The 19,611-nt window shown below is 47.2% G+C and overlaps 1 protein-coding gene across 2 annotated transcripts in view; it reads right to left on the bottom strand.

Annotated features, from left to right (window-relative positions):
- Positions 1-2,751: 2,751 nt before the first annotated feature.
- MTMR12 (myotubularin related protein 12) overlaps positions 2,752-19,611 on the bottom strand; it is a 67,281-nt gene continuing 50,421 nt past the window's right edge. The window contains exons 9-17 of one of the 2 annotated variants that reach the window (XM_077755835.1): positions 16,745-16,854; positions 15,652-15,776; positions 14,014-14,092; positions 12,335-12,405; positions 9,964-10,136; positions 7,403-7,567; positions 6,318-6,479; positions 5,328-5,426; positions 2,752-3,439 (exon numbers count right to left, since the gene is read on the bottom strand). In XM_077755835.1, the coding sequence (XP_077611961.1) occupies positions 2,870-3,439; positions 5,328-5,426; positions 6,318-6,479; positions 7,403-7,567; positions 9,964-10,136; positions 12,335-12,405; positions 14,014-14,092; positions 15,652-15,776; positions 16,745-16,854 (1,554 nt within the window). In that variant the 3' untranslated portion in view covers positions 2,752-2,869. The remainder of the gene's footprint in view (positions 3,440-5,327; positions 5,427-6,317; positions 6,480-7,402; positions 7,568-9,963; positions 10,137-12,334; positions 12,406-14,013; positions 14,093-15,651; positions 15,777-16,744; positions 16,855-19,611) is intronic. The other variant, XM_077755834.1, reaches the window with a different exon arrangement.

Raw genomic sequence — 19,611 nt, 5'->3', positions numbered from 1 at the left:
AGGAAGGGTCAAGGCAATGGAACTCTCCCAACAAACACGGGTGATAGGTTTCAATCTAGTTAAGTGTTAAACTGAGCAAATGAGAAAAAATCCTACCATCACACACCATCTCATTTCTTCTCTCTGGAAGGCAAAACAAAGCTTCTTCTTATTCATGGTTTAACTGGACTCAGATCTCTTTCAGCAATAAAGCAGACGTCTCATATGATAGATATATCCCCTCAAAAGCAAAGAGGCAGCAATATTTAACTTCACATGTTTGCAAAACCACTTTCCTTTATTCGCTGTACAGGGCTCTTGCCCCATTTTGTCTTTCTTCGTAGTATTTTATTACCACCTGAAATTTTACTTTTTTTGTTTTAGTAAACTCTATACCCAATGTGGAGTTCAAACTCATGACTCCCAAGATCAAGAGTCACATGCTCAACTGACTGAACCAACCAGGTGCCCCTAAAACTTTAAATATTTATTTGGTCATTATTTTCCCACCACCACCACCACCACCACCAACTCAACTCACCAAGCAACTCAACCCCACACACACTGAATGAAAGTAATGGTTCCATGTTATTTCAACCACATCGAAAGCAGCACTGCTTGTAAATTGTGCTTTAATTTCTGCAATCAGGTATGATGCAGTGAGATACAAGTATAAACTTTCATTGTACATCCAGAAAATAAAAAGCACATTTATACAGATATAGCCCAACAGCTTATTCCCTTAAAAAAAAAGTTTTGAATGTAATTAAAGCTAATTTATCTTCAGTGTAAAAACTTGGGAGGTATAAACAAACTCAAGATATTATATACAGTAAATTAATGTACATTTCCAAACTTGCACAGTGCAGCATTTTAAACAAAGTAAATGGTCTCGTTTCAGTTTTTACTGTTAAGCATAATCCATATCTCAATCTTGAATAAAAATGTCACAATATATAAACCCACTAAGAATTCTGTACACAAATACAAGTTTATAGAAATCTGATTTCAAATATAAATACATAAATTGTCATGACCTCACGTTACAACAGCTTATTTTTCTACTGTAATTTTTTAAAAAATCATAGAAAAATACTTCAATGCACATTCAACTGCTATGACAAGGGCCATGACCTTGTGCCTTTAAACCATACTTTGTGGAGTGTAAAGCATCACACCAGGCATTTTTGGAATGAAAATTACTAAGATTCTAAGACTGAAGAGGCTACGGTATAAATATTCATGTTATAATATGGTAACAAAAATAGTTAGCTCCATAGTGTACCTGGGGGGTGGGGGGGCAGAGATGTGGAGGTTAGTGCTAGTTTAAGAAGGCCCACTGAACGTATGCTAAGGTAGCTGACGAACTAGTGTATTTTTAAAATCCCTTTCACAAGCCTACCACTGAACTCGCTAGTGAGACTTAAGGCAACCGACGCTGGACATGTGTTTGGACCCCAACACACGACTCCTGCTCTCTCCTCAACCTCCGTCATTTTAACAGACCAACCTGGCTCGTGTGCCAACATGGAGGGGGAGAGGAGCAAAGCAAGTTCTTGCACAAACAAAAAGACTATTCAGTGCAAACTGAGAAACTTCTTTGTCTCAGAATTTCTTATTGCCCTTAAGGAACTGAAGTTTTTTTCTAAACATGTAACATTCAAATTGGGATCTATCCTGGAGAACAAATGTGTATCAAAGGCAAAACATTCCATTTGAAACATTCTAACATTATTTCCCCCGTTCCTTTTGTGGGATTTAACAGGGTTCCACGGAGAATGAAAAAACTGCTCCTTACAAAGTGTACTTTCCTGCATTATAAAATATATACCATTTAGACAGCAGATCCAAGAAGGTCACCAGGCATAGTCAAGTTTCTTCTATGGCTTTTTAAATCATTGAGGTACTATATGATAGCCACTGCTTCTCCTATGTATGCTCAGTCGCTTCCCTATGAAAGCCACGTTCAACAGTGATCCTGCTCGTGTCTGTGAGGGCTGCTGTGGAGGTCATGAGCGTTCCCAAGCCTCAGCACACTGTTAGAAAAAGGCAAAGCAATTACTTTCAAACACTAAGAGGCTCCGAAAGAATGGAAGCTCCTTCAGGCAAACCAAAGGGATTCCCCCAGTTTAACCAACAGGTTCAGCAGCAAGATGCTGGACTACATGTCCCATGGTGGCGGGCACGGAGGGATGGCAGCAAGAGGTACCGATGGACAGAGAGACACCTGGGAGCTGTCAGCACACAAAAAAGGCGGTGTGGTTGCCTGGCTAGCCCACCAACCCCACACAAAGTGACAAAGTCTATGCACAATGGGGGATGGTCGGAAATGTCAGGATGGGTGATCTGGGTGGAACTTCCCCAGCTTTTCTCAGGCAAGAAGATAAAGAAAGGAAAAATGCTATGGTTTAAAGGAATGCCATACTCTTAACACCTCTAAGTGAGTCTTTCAATTTGCCACACACACATCACATACAGCTGCACTTTCTCCAAGCTAAGACGGGTAGAGAGACACTTACTGTTCCCCATGACTGGGTAAATTATCTTGGCACAGAAAAGATCTGAAGCAAGTATCGAGTCCAAGAGTGTCTGACCAAAGCCCTTTTTAGTAGTAAACGAGCCACTGCAGGTTCTATATAATACTTATGCATCAGACAATGGCCACGGTTCTGTGACAGGTCAAGTAGTAACTCCTTCCAATTAATAATACTAGAGATACGGCTTTAATTGCATAGTCTTTCAGGAGTATGAAAAAAACATGAGAACCAGCTNCCCCCACCCCCTCCCACCTTCTCAGCAGTAAGTGTGAGCCGCTAATCCGGAGATCAAACGTGGCGGACTCCTGTCCCAACCTTCAATGTTCCTCTTTCACAATCACTGAGTGGACGAATCACACGTCCCCTAGATCCACAAACTCGTCTTCTCGTTTGGCCAGATCTTCTTCATCACCCAGAGCTTTCCAGCCACTGGTGGGCAAGACCGGCTTAGAGGGATGTCGCTGCAGCAGAGCGAAAGGAAACAGGGACGACAGGCGGGCCGAGCTCCTCACCAACGAGGGGGCCTCTGTCGGGAATGCCTCCCGGCTGTGGGGTCTCGCATCAATTTTCTCTTGCAAGCGCTCTACTTCCTCCATCATTTCCAAGAGTTTGTTCATGGTGGCTGCTCTGCCCCCGCCCAGGATTTGGGCTTCTGGAATCCAACGCAAGTAGCGCTGAGCCCACACTTTGATTTCTGGCCCCTCAATGTGAGGCAACAACAGACCATGGTAGTCGGTGGGCTTGCTGTGCCAGCTGTCATAGAACTCTCGGAAGTTGTCTTGCAGCTCATCAGAAGAGTTAATTAATTTGCTAATTCTCTTGCCCAGAAGGTTTTTAATTAAATGATCGGTTTCTTCCCTGAAAAATCCTCTTTTGGGAGATGATTTAGACTGGGTGAGTGGCAAAGAAAGCTGTCGTTGATGCTTTGAGAGAAAACACAAAAAAATTTCTGGTTAGCCTGACAGTAGTTACAACCATGAGAAATCAGAACTGCCATGAGACTAGAAAGCCATTAAAAAGCAATAACACGGGGGTGGGGGAGGTGGTTCTTGTTTATTCCATGATGCAAATGTTTAGATACACATCGTGTTTATCAACAAATGGGTGAAAGCGGGCACGCAGGGAGCTGTGCAGAAAGAGGAGCTGTGACAGAGAGGGAGGCGCTCTACCCCCTTCCCCAGGTGCAGGAGCCCTAAGGCACTTCTGAAGAACAAGCTTAACTCGGGACAGGCTGCTGATTCAGGCCGGTCTGGATGTCAGTCCTATTCAGTTTTTGAAGAGCGCACAGTGCTTCCTCTTTGAGATCGATATTGCACACCTGTGAGGAAGTGGTGCCAACTACCTGAAGAGCCTGTCGCTCTAATGAACTACATCTGTACATTGTCAGGCAGCCAGTGGGAGTTTAAGCCTATGTCATAAAGATTCTTTTGGACAGGGAGACAGGTGGGAGCAAAAGGAATTTGAGGAAGTGGCTGAGCTGGCCAGGTGTTCTTGCCTGACATGCTGCACGGGGTAAAAATTGTGAGAGCATGTACATCATTTCCTTCCTAACTCTACCTGCAGCCAGAGCAAGGGGACCGACCCCGAGGAGCGGTGGGAAGGGGCCGTGAAGACAGGTAAAGAGGTCAAAGGGTTACAAAGAACCCCGTAGACCCACGGAGAGGTTAGCAAGGTGGGGAGAGGCTGTTTCTCCCCAGCCCTTCTGCTCCTGGGGTGTGTGTTTGAAATACGAACAGGCCACAGCTTTCAGGGCAGGCTAGCTCTGACTCTCTAACATACTCCTGCCAGTGGGTCTTCTCTGGGAAAAAGAGTATTCCTTATTGCGGAACACAGAATAATAATGAACACGTGAGAAGAAAAGCAAACCCATCCACAATGCCACAACTCAGAGCTGACCAGGACTTCTGACTCTGCAGCTGTGGGCAGCAGAGCGGCCTGGCCTCCTCCCCGGGGATCAAGGACAGTCCGTCCACACAGGGGACTGCTGACGGCAGGAGGAAGCTCACAGCCACCGAGTGTTTCCTGCCGTCCAGGTCAGGTTCTGTGCTCGGTGCTTCACACGCATGGACTGGGCCGATCCTCACAGCCACTGTTGTCGCCCCGTTTTACACACGAGAAACTAAGCACAGCGGTTAAGTAATCCACGAAGACCCCGGCTACAAAGCGCTAAAGGTGGCTTCACAAAACTCAGCCTGGCTCCAGAGGCGGCGCTCTAACAGAACTCCACTTGTCTCGAGACCCCTTTCTCTCAACCCCTAAGGGAACAGAGGGCTCAAGAAGGGCAAGCTGGGAGTGCGCCCGGTCAGGGCTGAGGGCCGAGGGTGACAGCGCACACTCGAGCTGGCCCCGCAGCCTCGTGTGGTGTTCACAAGCAGTGCCTTCGGGCCGGGCAGCCAAGGCCTCTCACATTTCTACAGAACTTCTCCAAGGTCGCCTCCCCATGCAGCTCAACAAGGGGCCCCGAGCCCAACACGTGGTGTCCTAACCCAAAAGCTTCAAAGCTCCATGTGGTCCAACCCCAGCTCCGCTTTAGCTTTGGCCCACACCTGCCGCTCCAGTCAGCTCCTAGAGCCCAGGCCATCTGCTCCTAGCTACAAGAAGGGACACTCGGACAAACCAGGTATGAGTACAGAAGTGAAATCCAGTCTTGCAAAGGGGAGCTTCGGTTTCCTCCCATGCACAGTAAGGGATCAGGCCCTGGCTGTCTCTGAGGTCCCCTGCCCCTCGGGCCCAGGCAGTTTTGTGATCCCGAACAGGTGACGAGTGTGCATGCAGCCACCAGGGGGCACAGCACACTGAGGAAAAACTGACCTCTGGCCAAGCTGTTGTGGAGCTCAGGGCAGTTCTGGTCCAGCTGGCAGGAAAGAGACTGAACCAGGAGGGGAAACGTCCACCCTGGCCCTGAGGCCCCTCGAAAGAGCAAAGCAACAGTTCTAAGTTGTCCAGCGGCTGCATCTTCTGCAAGTGCGGGCTGTGGCTCACCCGGCCCCCAAACCTCTTAGAATGGAGCACCTCCCGCACCAGGACTGGCCAGGCTCCCTGGAGAGCAGATGGGATCAGAAGTAGGGCAGCGGGGAAGGCAGACACACACAATGACTTGGGATTCACCACCACCACGTTCCCTTTCGTCGGGTCTGGTGGGGGGAAGCTCCAGGCCAGGAGAAAGAACTAGGAAATGCCACAGAAATCGTTTGCCATCTAGGGAACTATGGGATTTTAATAACTACAATCAGGAACATGTATCTGAAAGGATATCCATATTATTTGACACTCGTGATTTACAGCATGGGTCAACAAACGACAGCCCACGGCCAAATCTGGGCTGGTGCCTATTTCTGTAAATCCTGGAACACAGCCATGCCTATTTGCTTATGTGCTATCTGTGGCTACTTTTGCACATCAATACAGTGGGGAGAATGGACAGCCCTTAACAGAAAAAATCATAGATACATCTCTTCGGGAAAGGTCTTGCTACTGAAGACATGAACCGGTACAGGCCGAGCAAATCCCACAATCAATGCCTCTTTTACCCTGCTAACCACACTTGGGTAGAGAGAGGGTTCACACGCTCCCATGCAGTACAACGGTCTTGGCAGGAACATCCCTGGTGACATTCAGCAAATGGTCATCTCTCATCAGAGCAAAGGCTGATTTGCTAAAAGCAAATGATTCTCATGGGCCCTGAGGTTTGCCTGCCACGGATCGTGACTCTTCAGACTTACAGGATCCATATGTAACTTTTTCCTGCCACCGGTAGGGATTCTGGGCAGATGAAGGGGGTTAGACACGTGGACATCTTACTTTGAAACGCATTCCTTTCCGCTGGCCTTTGTCCAGTTTTGGCTTTTCCACATAAAGAGGGTTTTTGAGCAACATCTGGGCTTTGGGTTCAAACTGTACAGACCAATCCCACACGGCGAGCAGGTTCAAAGGCTTGCTTTGTGCATCCTGGCTTTCCCTGCCCTGCCAAAACAAGCACAGGTCAGGACGGCTTCCAGGGAGGGTGGGGGAGCGCAGGCACATGGTGCTGAGGGGCGCCAGAAAGGGCGCCTCTGCCCTGAGACCCAACACTCACCAGTTCCTTGTTTTTAAAGGCTGCGGCCTTCAGTGGCTATTCATTTAAGACACCGGGTGGGAAGGGAGGGGGAAGGAGGTCACCTTGTTTTCCAGTGGGCCACATGCCAGCCACAGATGTGCACTTTCACACCAACCCTGTGAGGTCACTATTCCTCACGATTTATATTTGAGGAAACCAAGGCTCAGAAAGCTGAAGTGAACTGCCTGAGGGTCAGGAAGCTGGTGAGCGACCGGCTGGGATCTGAAACTGGGGCGGTGGGACTAGAAGCCCAGGTCCTGTGCCCCCAGTTCACTGAGGAATTTGCTAAACTGCTCCTGGAGGGCAGCTCAAGCAAGGCGGGGCCGAGGGAAAGCCGGCCAGAGGCACTGAGCTTGGTTAGAAAGCAAAACCCCCAGAAGCAAGGCCCCAGGAGAGATGACAAGGGTGTAAGACGGAAAGTAAAAGCCCGGCTTCCCAGCTCTGCCTCGTTTCCACTGTCGCCAGAGTAACTCCAGGCACCAGGCAAGTGGACGAGAAGGCTGACCAGCTTTACAAAGGGCGGCTTTTCATTCCGCCTAATTCCTCAGCTCCAATACTTGCTCCCAGTGTGGCCTTGGGCCAGTTCCCCATCCTCTCAGTGCCTTGGCTCCTCAGGGATGAGAACCCACACCCCACAGGCTGCTGTGACAATTGTCAATACTCAGAAGGCACTCAAGACAGGGCCCAGTGTATAGTTAGTGGTCCATAAATATTTTTACCATCAAACCTACTGCAGTAACTCATGGATCAGGGCTGCTGTAAGACACAGGTTCCTAAGAGGGACTCTTACCACGTTATCTTTCTGATGAGGCGAATTGAAGAAGAAGGTGCTAAAAATTGGTATGTACAGGCTATCTGACAACACAGTCAGGTAAGTCTCTGTGAAATCAAATGCTGGGGGGTGCTGGTGCACCAGCTGCCACACACAATCTAGGAAAAGCAGGAACACAGGAACCTATGTGAAAACAAGATACGCGTTACTGAGCAGGCACTACAAGTCCAAGGCCAGCTGTCCCGAGTTCAGGGGACAGAGGTGTGGAAAAACCACTTCTGAGCACTGTATTCTCTGGGAAACACGTGGACTCCATCCCACTCCACTCTATGAATATGCTCCATTAAAGTCACAGGCCTATGGATTCGGGTCAGTATTTGGCAGTACTGATCTGTACGGAAGACATTTTAGGATGAAATATGTAAAATCTCATTACTGACCAAGCACTGACAGATGAGCATTTGCAACTGATTTTGATGACAGGGAACTCTCTGAACCCCAATTAAAGCAAAACTGTCTTTCCCCTGGAAAGAATTCCATTCTTCACATTAGTATACTGTATTACCAAAAAACTCTACTCCACCATGTTGAATTCTGTCAGTGTTCCCTTCTTCACCCCCACAGGCTGAGGATGCAGAAGAGAAAGAGGGTGAGAAAGACGGCAGAAGCAGTGAAGGGGAGTTTCTAACCTTTTTTTCCACATATGTACAGATTTCTTTTAACTGATAGCCTCCTTTACTAGCTACCCGGAGGCAAGCCCTTTATTGGAAGGGATAGTTTTCTAGGGCACTTCATCATTCACACAGTGTTTATCCTTCTGAGTCATTGTCAAAGCTGTCAGGTGGGTAGGACAAGTGTCTCCCTTATGGAGGCTGTCGAGACCTCACACAGCTCAGAAGAAGAGAGACAGGAGTTGAGGGGCACCTGGGTGGCTCAGTCAGTTAAGTGTCTGACTCTTGATTTCAGCTCAGGCCATGATCTCATGGTTCGTGAAATCGAGCCCCCATCAGGCTCTTCACTGACTGCACAGAGCCTGCTTGGGATCCTCTCTCTCCCTCCTTCTCTCTCCCTCTCTGCCCCTTCCCTGCTCACTCTCTCTCTCTCATAAATAAATAAATAAACATTTTTTTTAAATGGCCACATTTTGAAGAACCCCTCCCCCCAACAACTTCAGTATGTCGTTGTGGAGATGCTAAGAAACGCTTATATAAGAACTTTATTTCACACCTCATTTTCTGCTCAGTGTATCATTAAATAGAGTGGAAAATATCTGAACCTTACTAAACAGTCAGGAAAATGGGCTCAGAACATTTGGATGACTTCTCCAAAGGCTGTGTGAAAGCAGATCAGACTGGATCTGCTCCTGGACTCATGCTCCTACCCGACATGGTCCGTCAGCCCTCATCTTTGCAAGATATCCAAAACATACTCTTTCCCATGTAGTGTCTGCTCTCTCTGCCCGTCACGTTATTTGAGTCCCATCAACCTTGCAAAGTTCCTCAGAAAGGCAAAGTCCATTCTGAGGCTGAAAATGGTGATTTCCATTCAGCTAGATGGGACACAGATGAGCAGACACCAGGCCTGAAAGAAACCTCACGGCCTGGCGAGAGAAGCTGGAGTCTTCCAGAAACACGCTAAGACCTTGCGGGCAGGAGCATGGCTCTCTATTCCCACAGCACGCTGCGCCACGCTGCTCCCCAGCCCAGACACGCTCAGGATCTGCGGTAGGAGAACCATGAGTCACACTCCTGGCACACGGAGCTTTGAGGTGACTTCATTTTTTTTTTTTTTTTTAATTTTTTTTTTTTTAATAGTTTTTTGTAAAANTTTGAGGGTGTAAACTCCCCGTACCGGGGGCGCAGCCGAAGTTGGTTGCACTCTTCAACCCAGGCCAGTTCCAATCTCCAAATCCCAGTCCGCGCGCCCCGCTGAAGTTGCCTTATACACAGCGTCCCAGCGAGGTGACTTCATTAAAGAAAGTTTGCCCACCTTCATTTTCCCTTCAGCAGTCATTAATGCGGCCAAAGGGGTATGCATAGCACAGCTGAGACTAGACTACAACGTGGGGGCCAGATCAACTGCAATGCAATCCACACAGCCAGACGCAGAAGAGGTCACGTGCACAGCACGCTACTCACCATGAGGTCCTGGTGAGGGGCGGCATTAACATAACCTCATGCTTTATTCTGAAAAGACTTACATGCAAGGGAAAATTGACTTTGTGTTATTATGGGGAATATTCTTTCGTTTTGTTTTGTTTTGTGTTTTTGCAAAGAATAAGTCAGCAGAGCTGTTGGAGTCTCTCTGAGTTAATTTTTAAGTTTTATAAGTCAATGTTATTCCCGTCATGAAATACATATCCACCCTGGCACACACAATTCAGAAAGAAGGCGCTGAGCACACTTACTAATATCCCTTTCCTCTGGGAAGGGTTTCAATACTGTTTAAAGCATTCAGAGCCAACAGCGAGCTGAACTTGGCCTTCCTAACAAGCCCATCAGCGTGTACTTTGCAAGCACTGACCTGACATCTGAAGACAGGTATTAAAGACCAGGCGCTTCTCCAGCGAGGACACTCACCTCCTCTTTGTCACTCTGACGTAGATGGTTGCAGCGATCCAAGAAAGAGTGCCCACCCATGATCCACTCCTTTTGGACGAGGCTCTGGAAACCAATCCTGGTTCTACAGTGGGGGTCCATCATCACTTGCACCAGAGAGGAAAGGAGGCAGCAGAGGTCGGAAGCATTCTCCTCTAGGAGGGGACCCAGCGGCAGTGCAAAGAGGCAGGAGAGTATGGAGTATTAGGAAGCTGCAAAGAGTGCTCACATTTGCACAGTTAACACTGGGGTTCCCAAAACCAAACTGTGCTGGCTACTGACAGTCAAGGTCTACTTCCCTGAAGGCGAGGGCCAATGGGGAAAACAGGCAGTGTTCAGACGGAGACAAACTGCTTCCGGCCAGTGCCCGTACAGGGCCCGGCATATGCTGGCATTAAGCACATACCAAATTTGCTGTCTGCGTACGGGCGTCCCGGCATGCCGCACAATGAGGGCGGAGCCATACACGTGACGGCGACCTGCTGGTGTTCACAGCCCAAGTTCAAAACTCCTCCAGCTGTCGTGTCAAAGGCTCCATCACTGGGCTCACTGTTCCAAGGCTCAGCTGCTCCTCAGAATCCCCTCCCCTCTCAGCTCCTCTCCTCTGCTCCCTCTGCTTGGGAGGAAGTTTAATATTTGTGGACTCCCTTGTTCCCAGCTCCATAGCTCTTCCCATCTCTGAGAGCAGAGAGGTGCCTGCTTCTCCCTGCCTCGCCTGGAGGAGAAATGCCCCTTGATCTGTGTCCACATGCCCACCTCCGGAGCGCACCGGACAAGACCCATGCGATGACAACGCCATTCAGCGTGTTCGGCATTCGTGACTCACCGCAAATAAAAGCAGACATTTGTGTCCATGCATTTGCCTTAGAGTTTTCAGATCCTAAAAGTTAAGGTCTACATCCCCGTGGTTTCCCCTTTTCAAAAAGAAGTGCAACTCAAGCTGCTGTTTACAAATGCCCACAAGGAGGACGGGGCTCATATCGGTGCAGCGAGAGAAACCTATCAGTTCTAAGTAGGGGGTGTCTCCGCTGGTAAAGCCCTTTCATTCTGACCATGGAACCATGAGGCACACGGTCCAGGCTTACGCTGGTGCTTCTTCTCCTCCTCCAGGGAGACAAATCTAAACTACGGGGACACACGGCTTCAAAAGAAACAGAGTTTTGTCTTTGGAGTGCTATCAGTTTTTGAAATAAATTTCATTTTTAAGGGAATCTTCCTTCTTGCCTCTGAAGGCTGTTAATAGTACACCTGTGGGTAACAGGAAGAGGGTCTAGAAAATGAGATTTCAGGGGAAACAACCCAGTCATCCATCTGGGACCGAGTGACTTCTCACATCTCAGCCAAAGATTCAGATGTTCTGTGCAACCCTGACTAGTACAGTCTGGCCTGAGAACTTCCTCCTCTCAGATTCCCATCTTTCTCCGTCCCCCACTGCACGCCTTAGTTCCTCAGTACTCTGTCCTGTCACTGGTGGTGAGGTCTTTTTCAATAACGTGCTCAGGCCAACCCTCTCATTAGGCTGTGAACTTCTAGAAGGCAGAAGTATAGAGCTCCGCACATGGTAGGCACTCAGTCAATGTCAAAAAATCCAAGTCAGTGAGCCAGCATCAAGTACAGAAGCCCCAGGCGGACAGATTTCCAGCCCGCCCACAGAGGCTCAACTTCAGCAGTCATGGAGTGCATCGGAGCCATGGTAAAAGCTTGAGGGTATGAAAGCATGAGATGATCTACTGAACTGGAGTGCACAGCTACAAGAAGCCTGAAAGATTCTAAACAGCAAATATCGTATTTTTGCTGAGGTCTAACCAACTCCAGCAACAACCTTTACATAAAAGCAGTTTGCGCCTGTTCTTATACATTCTGAATGCTTATGTCCTGTCTGCATGTACAGCAAGTTAAGCCCACTGAAGAAAAGGAAATCGTGACCCACAAAGTTTCTATAGCAACTGCACAAGACTGTCAAACACAAAGGTATAAAAATAACAATCAAACCATTCATGGATTTCTTTATATAAAAAGGATTATCAAAAGATTTTAACTTTAACCAAGTTGAGTGAATATAAAACAAAATCCAAAGCATTAGGAAATGTGAGCTTTGCTGAAGATACCAAACAATTCCTTCTTGGGCTGCAAAGAAGTCTGCCAAGTTCAAAATGAAGGATTTATTTTTAAACTGTAACACTGAAATCAAACACAAAGGATTCCAAGGTCAGGGTAGAAAAGAATGGGAAAGATTTCTACACTAGCTCGCTCCTTTTATAAGACAATTCCAATTACATAAAGCTGTAGATGCAGAAACTGAATCACGAGTCAAGGGAAATGAAAACCACTCTTTGAACTTTAAATGTATTACCTAAAAGAAGAACGTTCACATTTTGTGCTTCTAGACATTCTGTGATCTCTATTGCTTTTTTCAGGCAACGTCTACATTGGAGAGAGACAAGAAAAAGGGGCATTAGTTTCTGAGGTTGTATCAAAAACAATGAGGTATCTAAACCATGAGAAATTCAGAGATGGAAAACTAAAGACTGAGACAATCTCATTTGTTTTTTCACTTGAAATCCTCCAGAAAAGAAGTTACCATTTACACTACTCATGTACCGCAAGACACTGATTTGCCAATTAGAAACTGAAAATTTTCACAAGGGAATCCCAAAATCGATGTCAAAATGTTTCTAGATGATTTCTAAACCACAACCTCCTATTGAGAACTCATGCCTAAGGCCGGCCGGAAAGTCCTAGTAAGACCCACAAATGCCCACATCGGAAACTGTGCTGCACGCCCACATTGTCTAATTCAAGGTCCCCTGCCCAACGTGTGGCTGAAAAGATCCAGCAGGCCCAGAAATCCCTTTTGTCTCTTTCCATACACACTATTCCTGATCTTCAGGGTTGACCTTCCCCTGCTTGTAACGAGGAGCTTCACATACACTGCTCCCCGCCTGCAGGGGTGCCCTCCCTGGACGGCGCTTCATCTGGGGAGGGACGCCCAACCTTCTCTGCCCACCCCACATGAAGAAGGGTGCTTTTCCGGGTGACGTTTTTCACTGTGTGCAATTCAAACCACGGGATGTGTAGCAGGCTCTCCAGAACGGATGCGCTAACACGTGTTTGGAGGGCTGAGGCCTTGCCCCAAACTTCCCTGGTAGAACTGAGAGATGGGGGGCCAGGTAGAGAGAGGAGTTCTTCTCTTTCCTCCCAAGTATCCTAGGGGCGGGCTCTTCTCGCACCCTGATCATTTCTCTTCTGTGCCTCCCTTCGCCCTCTCCTCTATTAACAGCAACAGAGAGGAGCTGTTCAAAATATGAGGTAGGGAAGGGAACACAATAATTCCGTCTCTGGGAATCTCAACCTAAACCCAAATGCCTAATTGACATGAATCATGAAATTATGAAAAACTGACGTTAATCATTTTTAAATAGGTTACATACAAAGGAGACACGTAATTCAAAAAGGTATTCAGTAGGGGCGCCTGGGTGGCTCAGTTGGTTGGGCTGCCGACTTTGGCTCAGGTCATGATCTTGCGGTTTGTGGGTTCGAGGCTGCATCAGGCTCTGTGCTGACAGCTAGCTCAGAGCCTGGAGCCTGTTTCGGATTCTGTGTCTCCCTCTCTCTCTGACTCTCCCCTGCTCACACTGTCTCTCTCTCTGAGAAATAAATAAAATGTTAAAAAAAATTTAAAAAAAAAAAAGGGTATTCAGTAAAAAGTCAGCATCACCCCTCCTTCTTCCTGTTCCCTCCTTGGAGGCCCGCACNGCGGGTTGCCACGCCCCCTACTCTGTGGTTTCTCCACACCTAGTCTATATATAGTCTAGAGGGATCTCTGTGAGCAAGTAGCAGGTCTACAAATTCAGATCAAATGTGCATAGAAATAATAAATAAAAATGTAAAACCCAGCTGAGCCGTGAATAGAACATATGTAAGAACATCTAACAGTGACATGTAAAACAGTTCAATTATTTGTCAATTTGCGTTACTCCTTTGAATCAGAGAGCTATAAAATTCATGAGCAAAATGATGGCTTTGAAATACCTGATTATGTCAAGCCAGCTGCTACTTTCCAACAGAGAAAACCATTTTATATCTGTGTCCCAAAATTCGGTACTATTATCTGAAAAAAGAAAAAAGAGCAAGGAAGTCAAGTTTTTGTTCTCTTACATGTCTGCCACCAAAACTCTGTGCTACTCAAATCCAAGCGCAGCTCTCCACTCAGAAAGGACACTTCCAGACTTCAGCTGGAATGATGTTTGAACCATTTGAAGCCCCTGGAAGGGGGTGGCAGTCAAAAATGGATTTCTTTTGTTCAAATAAAAAGTGCCCCACAGTATTTATATAAAGCCACGGTCCACTTTGTGACTCACTCAACAAGGAGAGTAACATGTTTTAGGCAGAAACAGTCAACACCCAGGCTACACTGTCCTAGCAATGGAAGGCGACAGGATACCTCCTGATGCCAGGGAGCCCAAAGGGGGAGACTTGGTTTCTGCTGAAATCCTAAATACACAAACACATCTTCCTTGCACACTCCTACACCATACCCCCCATCCACTTCTGATATAGAGAGCCCCGCGTTTCACGGACATCTAATACGGGTCCAAGCTGCAACCTCCAATCAACAAGGCAGACACCTCTCTGCAAGTCCTGGGTGGTGAGAAGGAAAGTGTAGAATACAGTCCTGAACCAACTAGCACAGTGAAGACTATACTTAGAAGGATCCTGTGTATTGTTTATTACTAGAGAAGTTTCTCTGAATGTGCAGAGTACCCAAAACTGAAGATCTGCAAAAACAAAAACAAAAAAAGCCCAAAATCGAGGGCAGTGTATTCCTCTAATTCCTCGATTTTCCTCTAAATCTAGTTAGAGGTAGACATGGCTATTTACTCGTATTCATCTGTACTGCAATGCATCCACATTCGGCGCATATAATGGAAAATCAGCAAATGTCAGTTGAATGAATGAATGAATCCTAAATTAGACTTTGCTAGGCTAGAAAGTCCAAGTTAGGAAAAATCACCTGTAAGTGTGACAAATCTCAGACGGTAATTCAGACTCACTGAAGAACGAGAATTCATGAACAACTGGGCTGGTTAAATATGATTCAGGTCCTAATTGTTCCTAGTAAGCAGCCTGGGCAGACAGGTGGGGGTGGCCAGGATGGGCGTATTTCATTTCCTACTTTGTACACTTCTGCTTAAGCAGAAGGAAAAAAAGATATTTTCACTTGGGGTGGTGGGGGTAGGTGGTCCATTCAATAAGCCACTAAGGAAAACAAACCAATCATCCACTTTATAAATCACCATGAGTGAGCCAGTGAACACAGGTATTGCACGATTCCACGACTTTTAAAGGGAGCAGCCCCTGTGTACACCACTGGGCAACCAGTGAGCTGGGGAAGGAGAAACGAGGTGCAGAGGAGGGGTGCGCCTGTGTCCCCAGCCATGAGAAGGGGCAGTGGGGTAAAAGCCTGGAGGAAAATGGGGGGAGGGGTGGTAAACGTGGCAATGACAGTGGCCCCTCGGCTCCCCGCCCCTCCAGTCCATGACATCAACCCTCATGGTCATGAGCCTCTGGTACATACAGAGACCAGGGGAAAGGTACCAACTGTCACCTGATCCACGTGGCATACCTTTCCCTATTTGACAGAGAGCTTTTGTTCAGCATTTTCCTCACCTATGAGAAACAGCTGCTTGAATTTAAAGTAGGCAGTCTGGATGTCCTGCAGGGACAGGAAGCTGCTCGACAAGTCTTCAGTTTTAACAATTTCATAGGGTGGCCTGTGGATGGTCTTATAAATTCTAGGTATCAAAAAGTAACAGGAGATTAGAAGAGCAGAAGTGAATTAGAAACAGCTTATTTTTCCTGAGCACTTAGCTGTGGCAAGATTTGTATATGTAGGTATCCTACCATTTAATCCTCTCCAACAAACTACCTACCACAGGACTGCTGTTCCTAGTCATCAGGGTGGACATGAGAGCATGTGGAACATGTATTAAAGGGCAGTGACATTGGCCATGACCTAGATCTGACTACTGTCAACACGACAGCCATCGTGCCCTCCCCCCAAATACCTTGATACGCAGCTCTAAAAACAATGCAGTTGACATTCTTTTTTTTTTTAAGTTTTATTTATTTAAGTAATTTCCACACCCAACCTGGGGCTTGGACTCATGATCCTGAGATCAAAAGTTGCAAGCTCTTCTGAGCCAGCCAGATGCCCCTGCAGTTGACATTCATAACGATTGTGTTCAAAATTCTGTATTTTTAGCTTTTTTATTTTTTAGTAATCTCTATACCTAACGTGGGGCTCAAACTCATGAGCCGAAGATCAAGAGTTGCATCCTCTAGGGGCGCCTGGGTGGCTTAGTCGGTTAAGCGGCCGACTTTCGCTTAGGTCATGATCTCACGGTTCATAGGTTCGAGCCCTGCATCGGGCTCTGTGCTGACTGCCAGCTCAGAGCCTGGAGCCTGTTTCAGTCTGTGACTCCCTCTCTCTCTGACCCTCCCCTGCTCACGCTGTCTCTCTCTCCTAGAAATAAATAAAAAACATTAAAAAAAAAAAAAAGAGTTGCATCCTCTACTGATCGAGCCAGCCGGGTGCCTGTCCTTTCAAACATATTAAAAAGGACCACTCTCCACAGTGCTCCTGAGCATTAAGCTACTGGCAGGTAGACATGAGTGAACACACTCCTGAGATCTGTTCCCCTCCTTCTGGGAAAAATAAGAACCCAAGCCAACCAGTCACAAAATGCAGAACAGTACTGACCCATCCAAGAAGCTCTTCTGGACTTGTGAGATGCCATCATCTTGTTCTTTTTTGGGCAGTGGTGACATTTTCAAAAGGGCACATCCATTGTGGCAGGACCAACACCATAACTGAAAAGGGGAATAAAGGTTTCTCAGTCATAACGAACACAGTCTAGCAAGAGAAGGGCGAGCTGAGCAACTGAATTCACACAGGGCCACGTGTAACTTCAGTAAGGAACGGCAGAGTATTTTCAACTCTGTTAAGCCAAAGAGGAGCTACAATGACAAACAATGATTTAGTCTTAAAACAAAAAACACCCCCAGGTCTAGACAGTCATGCTCACACTTGCTTATGGCCTAACGGAAGTCACCTTCTGACTTGGCTCTCGTGCTGGGAGCCCAGACAATGGCATCACCATCACCATCACCATCATTAGGGTAGTCGCTGCGCTTAGAGCACAGCTTACTGTCATGCCCTTCCTTGTCGGTTAACTCATGTGACTCTCAGTCACACTCTGAGACAGTGGTGGTTTCTTTCTTTCTTCTTTTTAAACAGTGAGGTTTTCTTTCTTTTTTTTTTTATGTTTATTTTTGAAAGAGAGAGTGGAGGAGGAGCAGAGAGAGAGGGAGACACAGAATCTACAGCAGGCTCCATGCTGTCCACGCAGAGCCCAACATGGGGCTCAAACCCATGAACCCTGAGATCATGACCTGAGCCAAAATCAAGAGTCAGACACTTAACCAACTGAGCCACCCAGGAGCCCCGACAGGGGTGATTTCTAATTCCACTAACAGCGAGGAACTAAAGCTTGGAGAGGCCAAATAACTTCCCCAAGTTGCACGGAAAGCTGCGGCAGTGTGACTACAGGCCGTGCTCTGCCCGGATGGCAAGAAGGGGCCGCTCCTGTCACTAGAGAAAGTTCACAACAGAAAGAACGGGAAGCTGGCTGTTCAACAAAAGGTACCAGACCCGTACATGCAAGGCACTGCATTAGGGGAAGAGGACGTGAAGCAGGCTCAGAGAGTGTCTACCTCCGAGGAGCTCACTCTCTCAAAAGGGAAGTAAACTCATAAACATAAAAAAAGGTAGGACATGGTCAATGAGAGAAGAGATTTCAAGGAACCACAAAGGGAAGGCACAAGAGGAAGAAATCACGTGAATGACCATAAGTGACGGGTTCAGGTGCTCGGGCACTTTTCTGGCTACAGTGGGAGAGTTTGTTTGTTTGCTCTGTTTTGCAGGAACAAAAGGAAAGGAGAACTGACCTTGAGGCAGGGGGTAATCTGCCAGTGGAGCCTGGAAAGGAGGACAGGGCAAGCCTCCTTAGGGCAGATGAGCACGGTCGTGGACTCTGTGCCCCACAAAGGCCTGGTCACGGGTTGAGAATGGCTAGGGCACAGCCACTGCTCTGCTGACCAAGTCATCAGCCTCAGCTCAAAGATAAAACCTAGGGGAAGATGCTTTGTATAATTCTGCTATCCAGAACTGGTACTTTTTGCTACTCATATGCAATGAATGGTACAAACTCTACACCGGACATGCTAGTGGCGGAAGCCTGGGCTGCGAGGTTCAAGATCAGCACATGAGCCAGGCGACACTGTGCACCACACACAGAAGGCCAGGAGGAACTGGCTTGCGGTTTCAGGGGAAGATGATGCAATGGGTTCCGGGTGTATCAGGTGTCTAGTGCCGACAGGACACCCAGGTGCAGACAGCCAGGAGGCACATTAGATGAGGGTGACAAGTTTAGGAAGGAGAGGAAGGACCGGGGCTCCAGACATGGGAGCTGGCAGCCAGCAGACGTGGAAGAGATGACGAGGCCGCCCAGGGAGTGAGGGCAGAGGGACGCAGGACCGCTCTAGGAAACGCCGAAAAGCAATGACTCCCCTTTCAGGGCCAGGCTGTACTTTGACTCCTTAAGATTCATAATGAGGTGGGCGTGTTAGGACACGGAGACAAATCAAAGGGCCCTCTGCCATCCTCCCCCAGTGTCATGCTCAGCAACGTGCAGAAACCACCACACAGTCTCCAGCCCTCAGCCACAGATGGCAGCAATTTGAATGCCCAGGCAATCGTGCCCCTCATTGCTGCAGCTCACTTGGATGAAAGAGGAGACGCTCTCAGCCATGACTAGGTGACAGGTTCTGAGAAATTAAGGGTCCATAACCCTTTTTATCTCTTCTCCGGGGCTAGAAAGGGTTCACTCTTGGTGACATTCAACCATAACTCATTTTCTCTTGGGGGAACAACCAGACTTGTCTCACTCACCTGGGATAATTCCCTAACTGTTCTCTACTTGAAAAAATAAATAGGGGCACCTGGGTGGCTCAGTCAGTTAAGTGTCTGACTTCGGCTCAGGTCATGTCACCGTTCATGAGTTCAAGCCTCACATCAGGCTCTGTGCTGACAGCTCAGAGCCTGGAGCCTGCTTGAGATTCTGTGTCTCCCTCTCTCTCTGCCACTCACCCACTCGTACTCTGCCTCTCTCTCTCTCTCAAAAATAAACATTAAAAGTTTTTTTTTAATACTCTGAAAATAGATAATAAAAGCAAAAGCACTAGGTATTGTTTAAAAAATAATAGGAAACAAGCAAAATTCTTTAACTTTTAAAAATTTATTTATTTTGAGAAAGAGAGCAAAAGAGGGTCAGAGGACCAAGAAAGCATAGTGTGTCCACAGCAAGACAGAAATTTAGAAGCAAAAAAAGAGAATATAATCAGTGTCAAACTTGCAGTGATGGGGTGGGGACGTGGGCATGCACAACACAAGGTCCAGTGACGTCTGGAAGGTCCTTCAGCAAAGTAGGGGGTAAAAGTCACCATGTAAGAAGAAACCAGCAGAGAGACAAGTAGGGGAAATTAGTACAAAGTCTCTTATTTTTTAAT

The sequence above is a fragment of the Crocuta crocuta genome, unplaced genomic scaffold, assembly GCF_008692635.1.
Source record: "Crocuta crocuta isolate KB4526 unplaced genomic scaffold, BGI_CrCroc_1.0 scaffold222, whole genome shotgun sequence".
NCBI lineage: Eukaryota > Metazoa > Chordata > Mammalia > Carnivora > Hyaenidae > Crocuta > Crocuta crocuta.
Note: the sequence above shows the minus strand (reverse complement) of the source record. Positions and strands in the feature narration are given on the sequence as shown.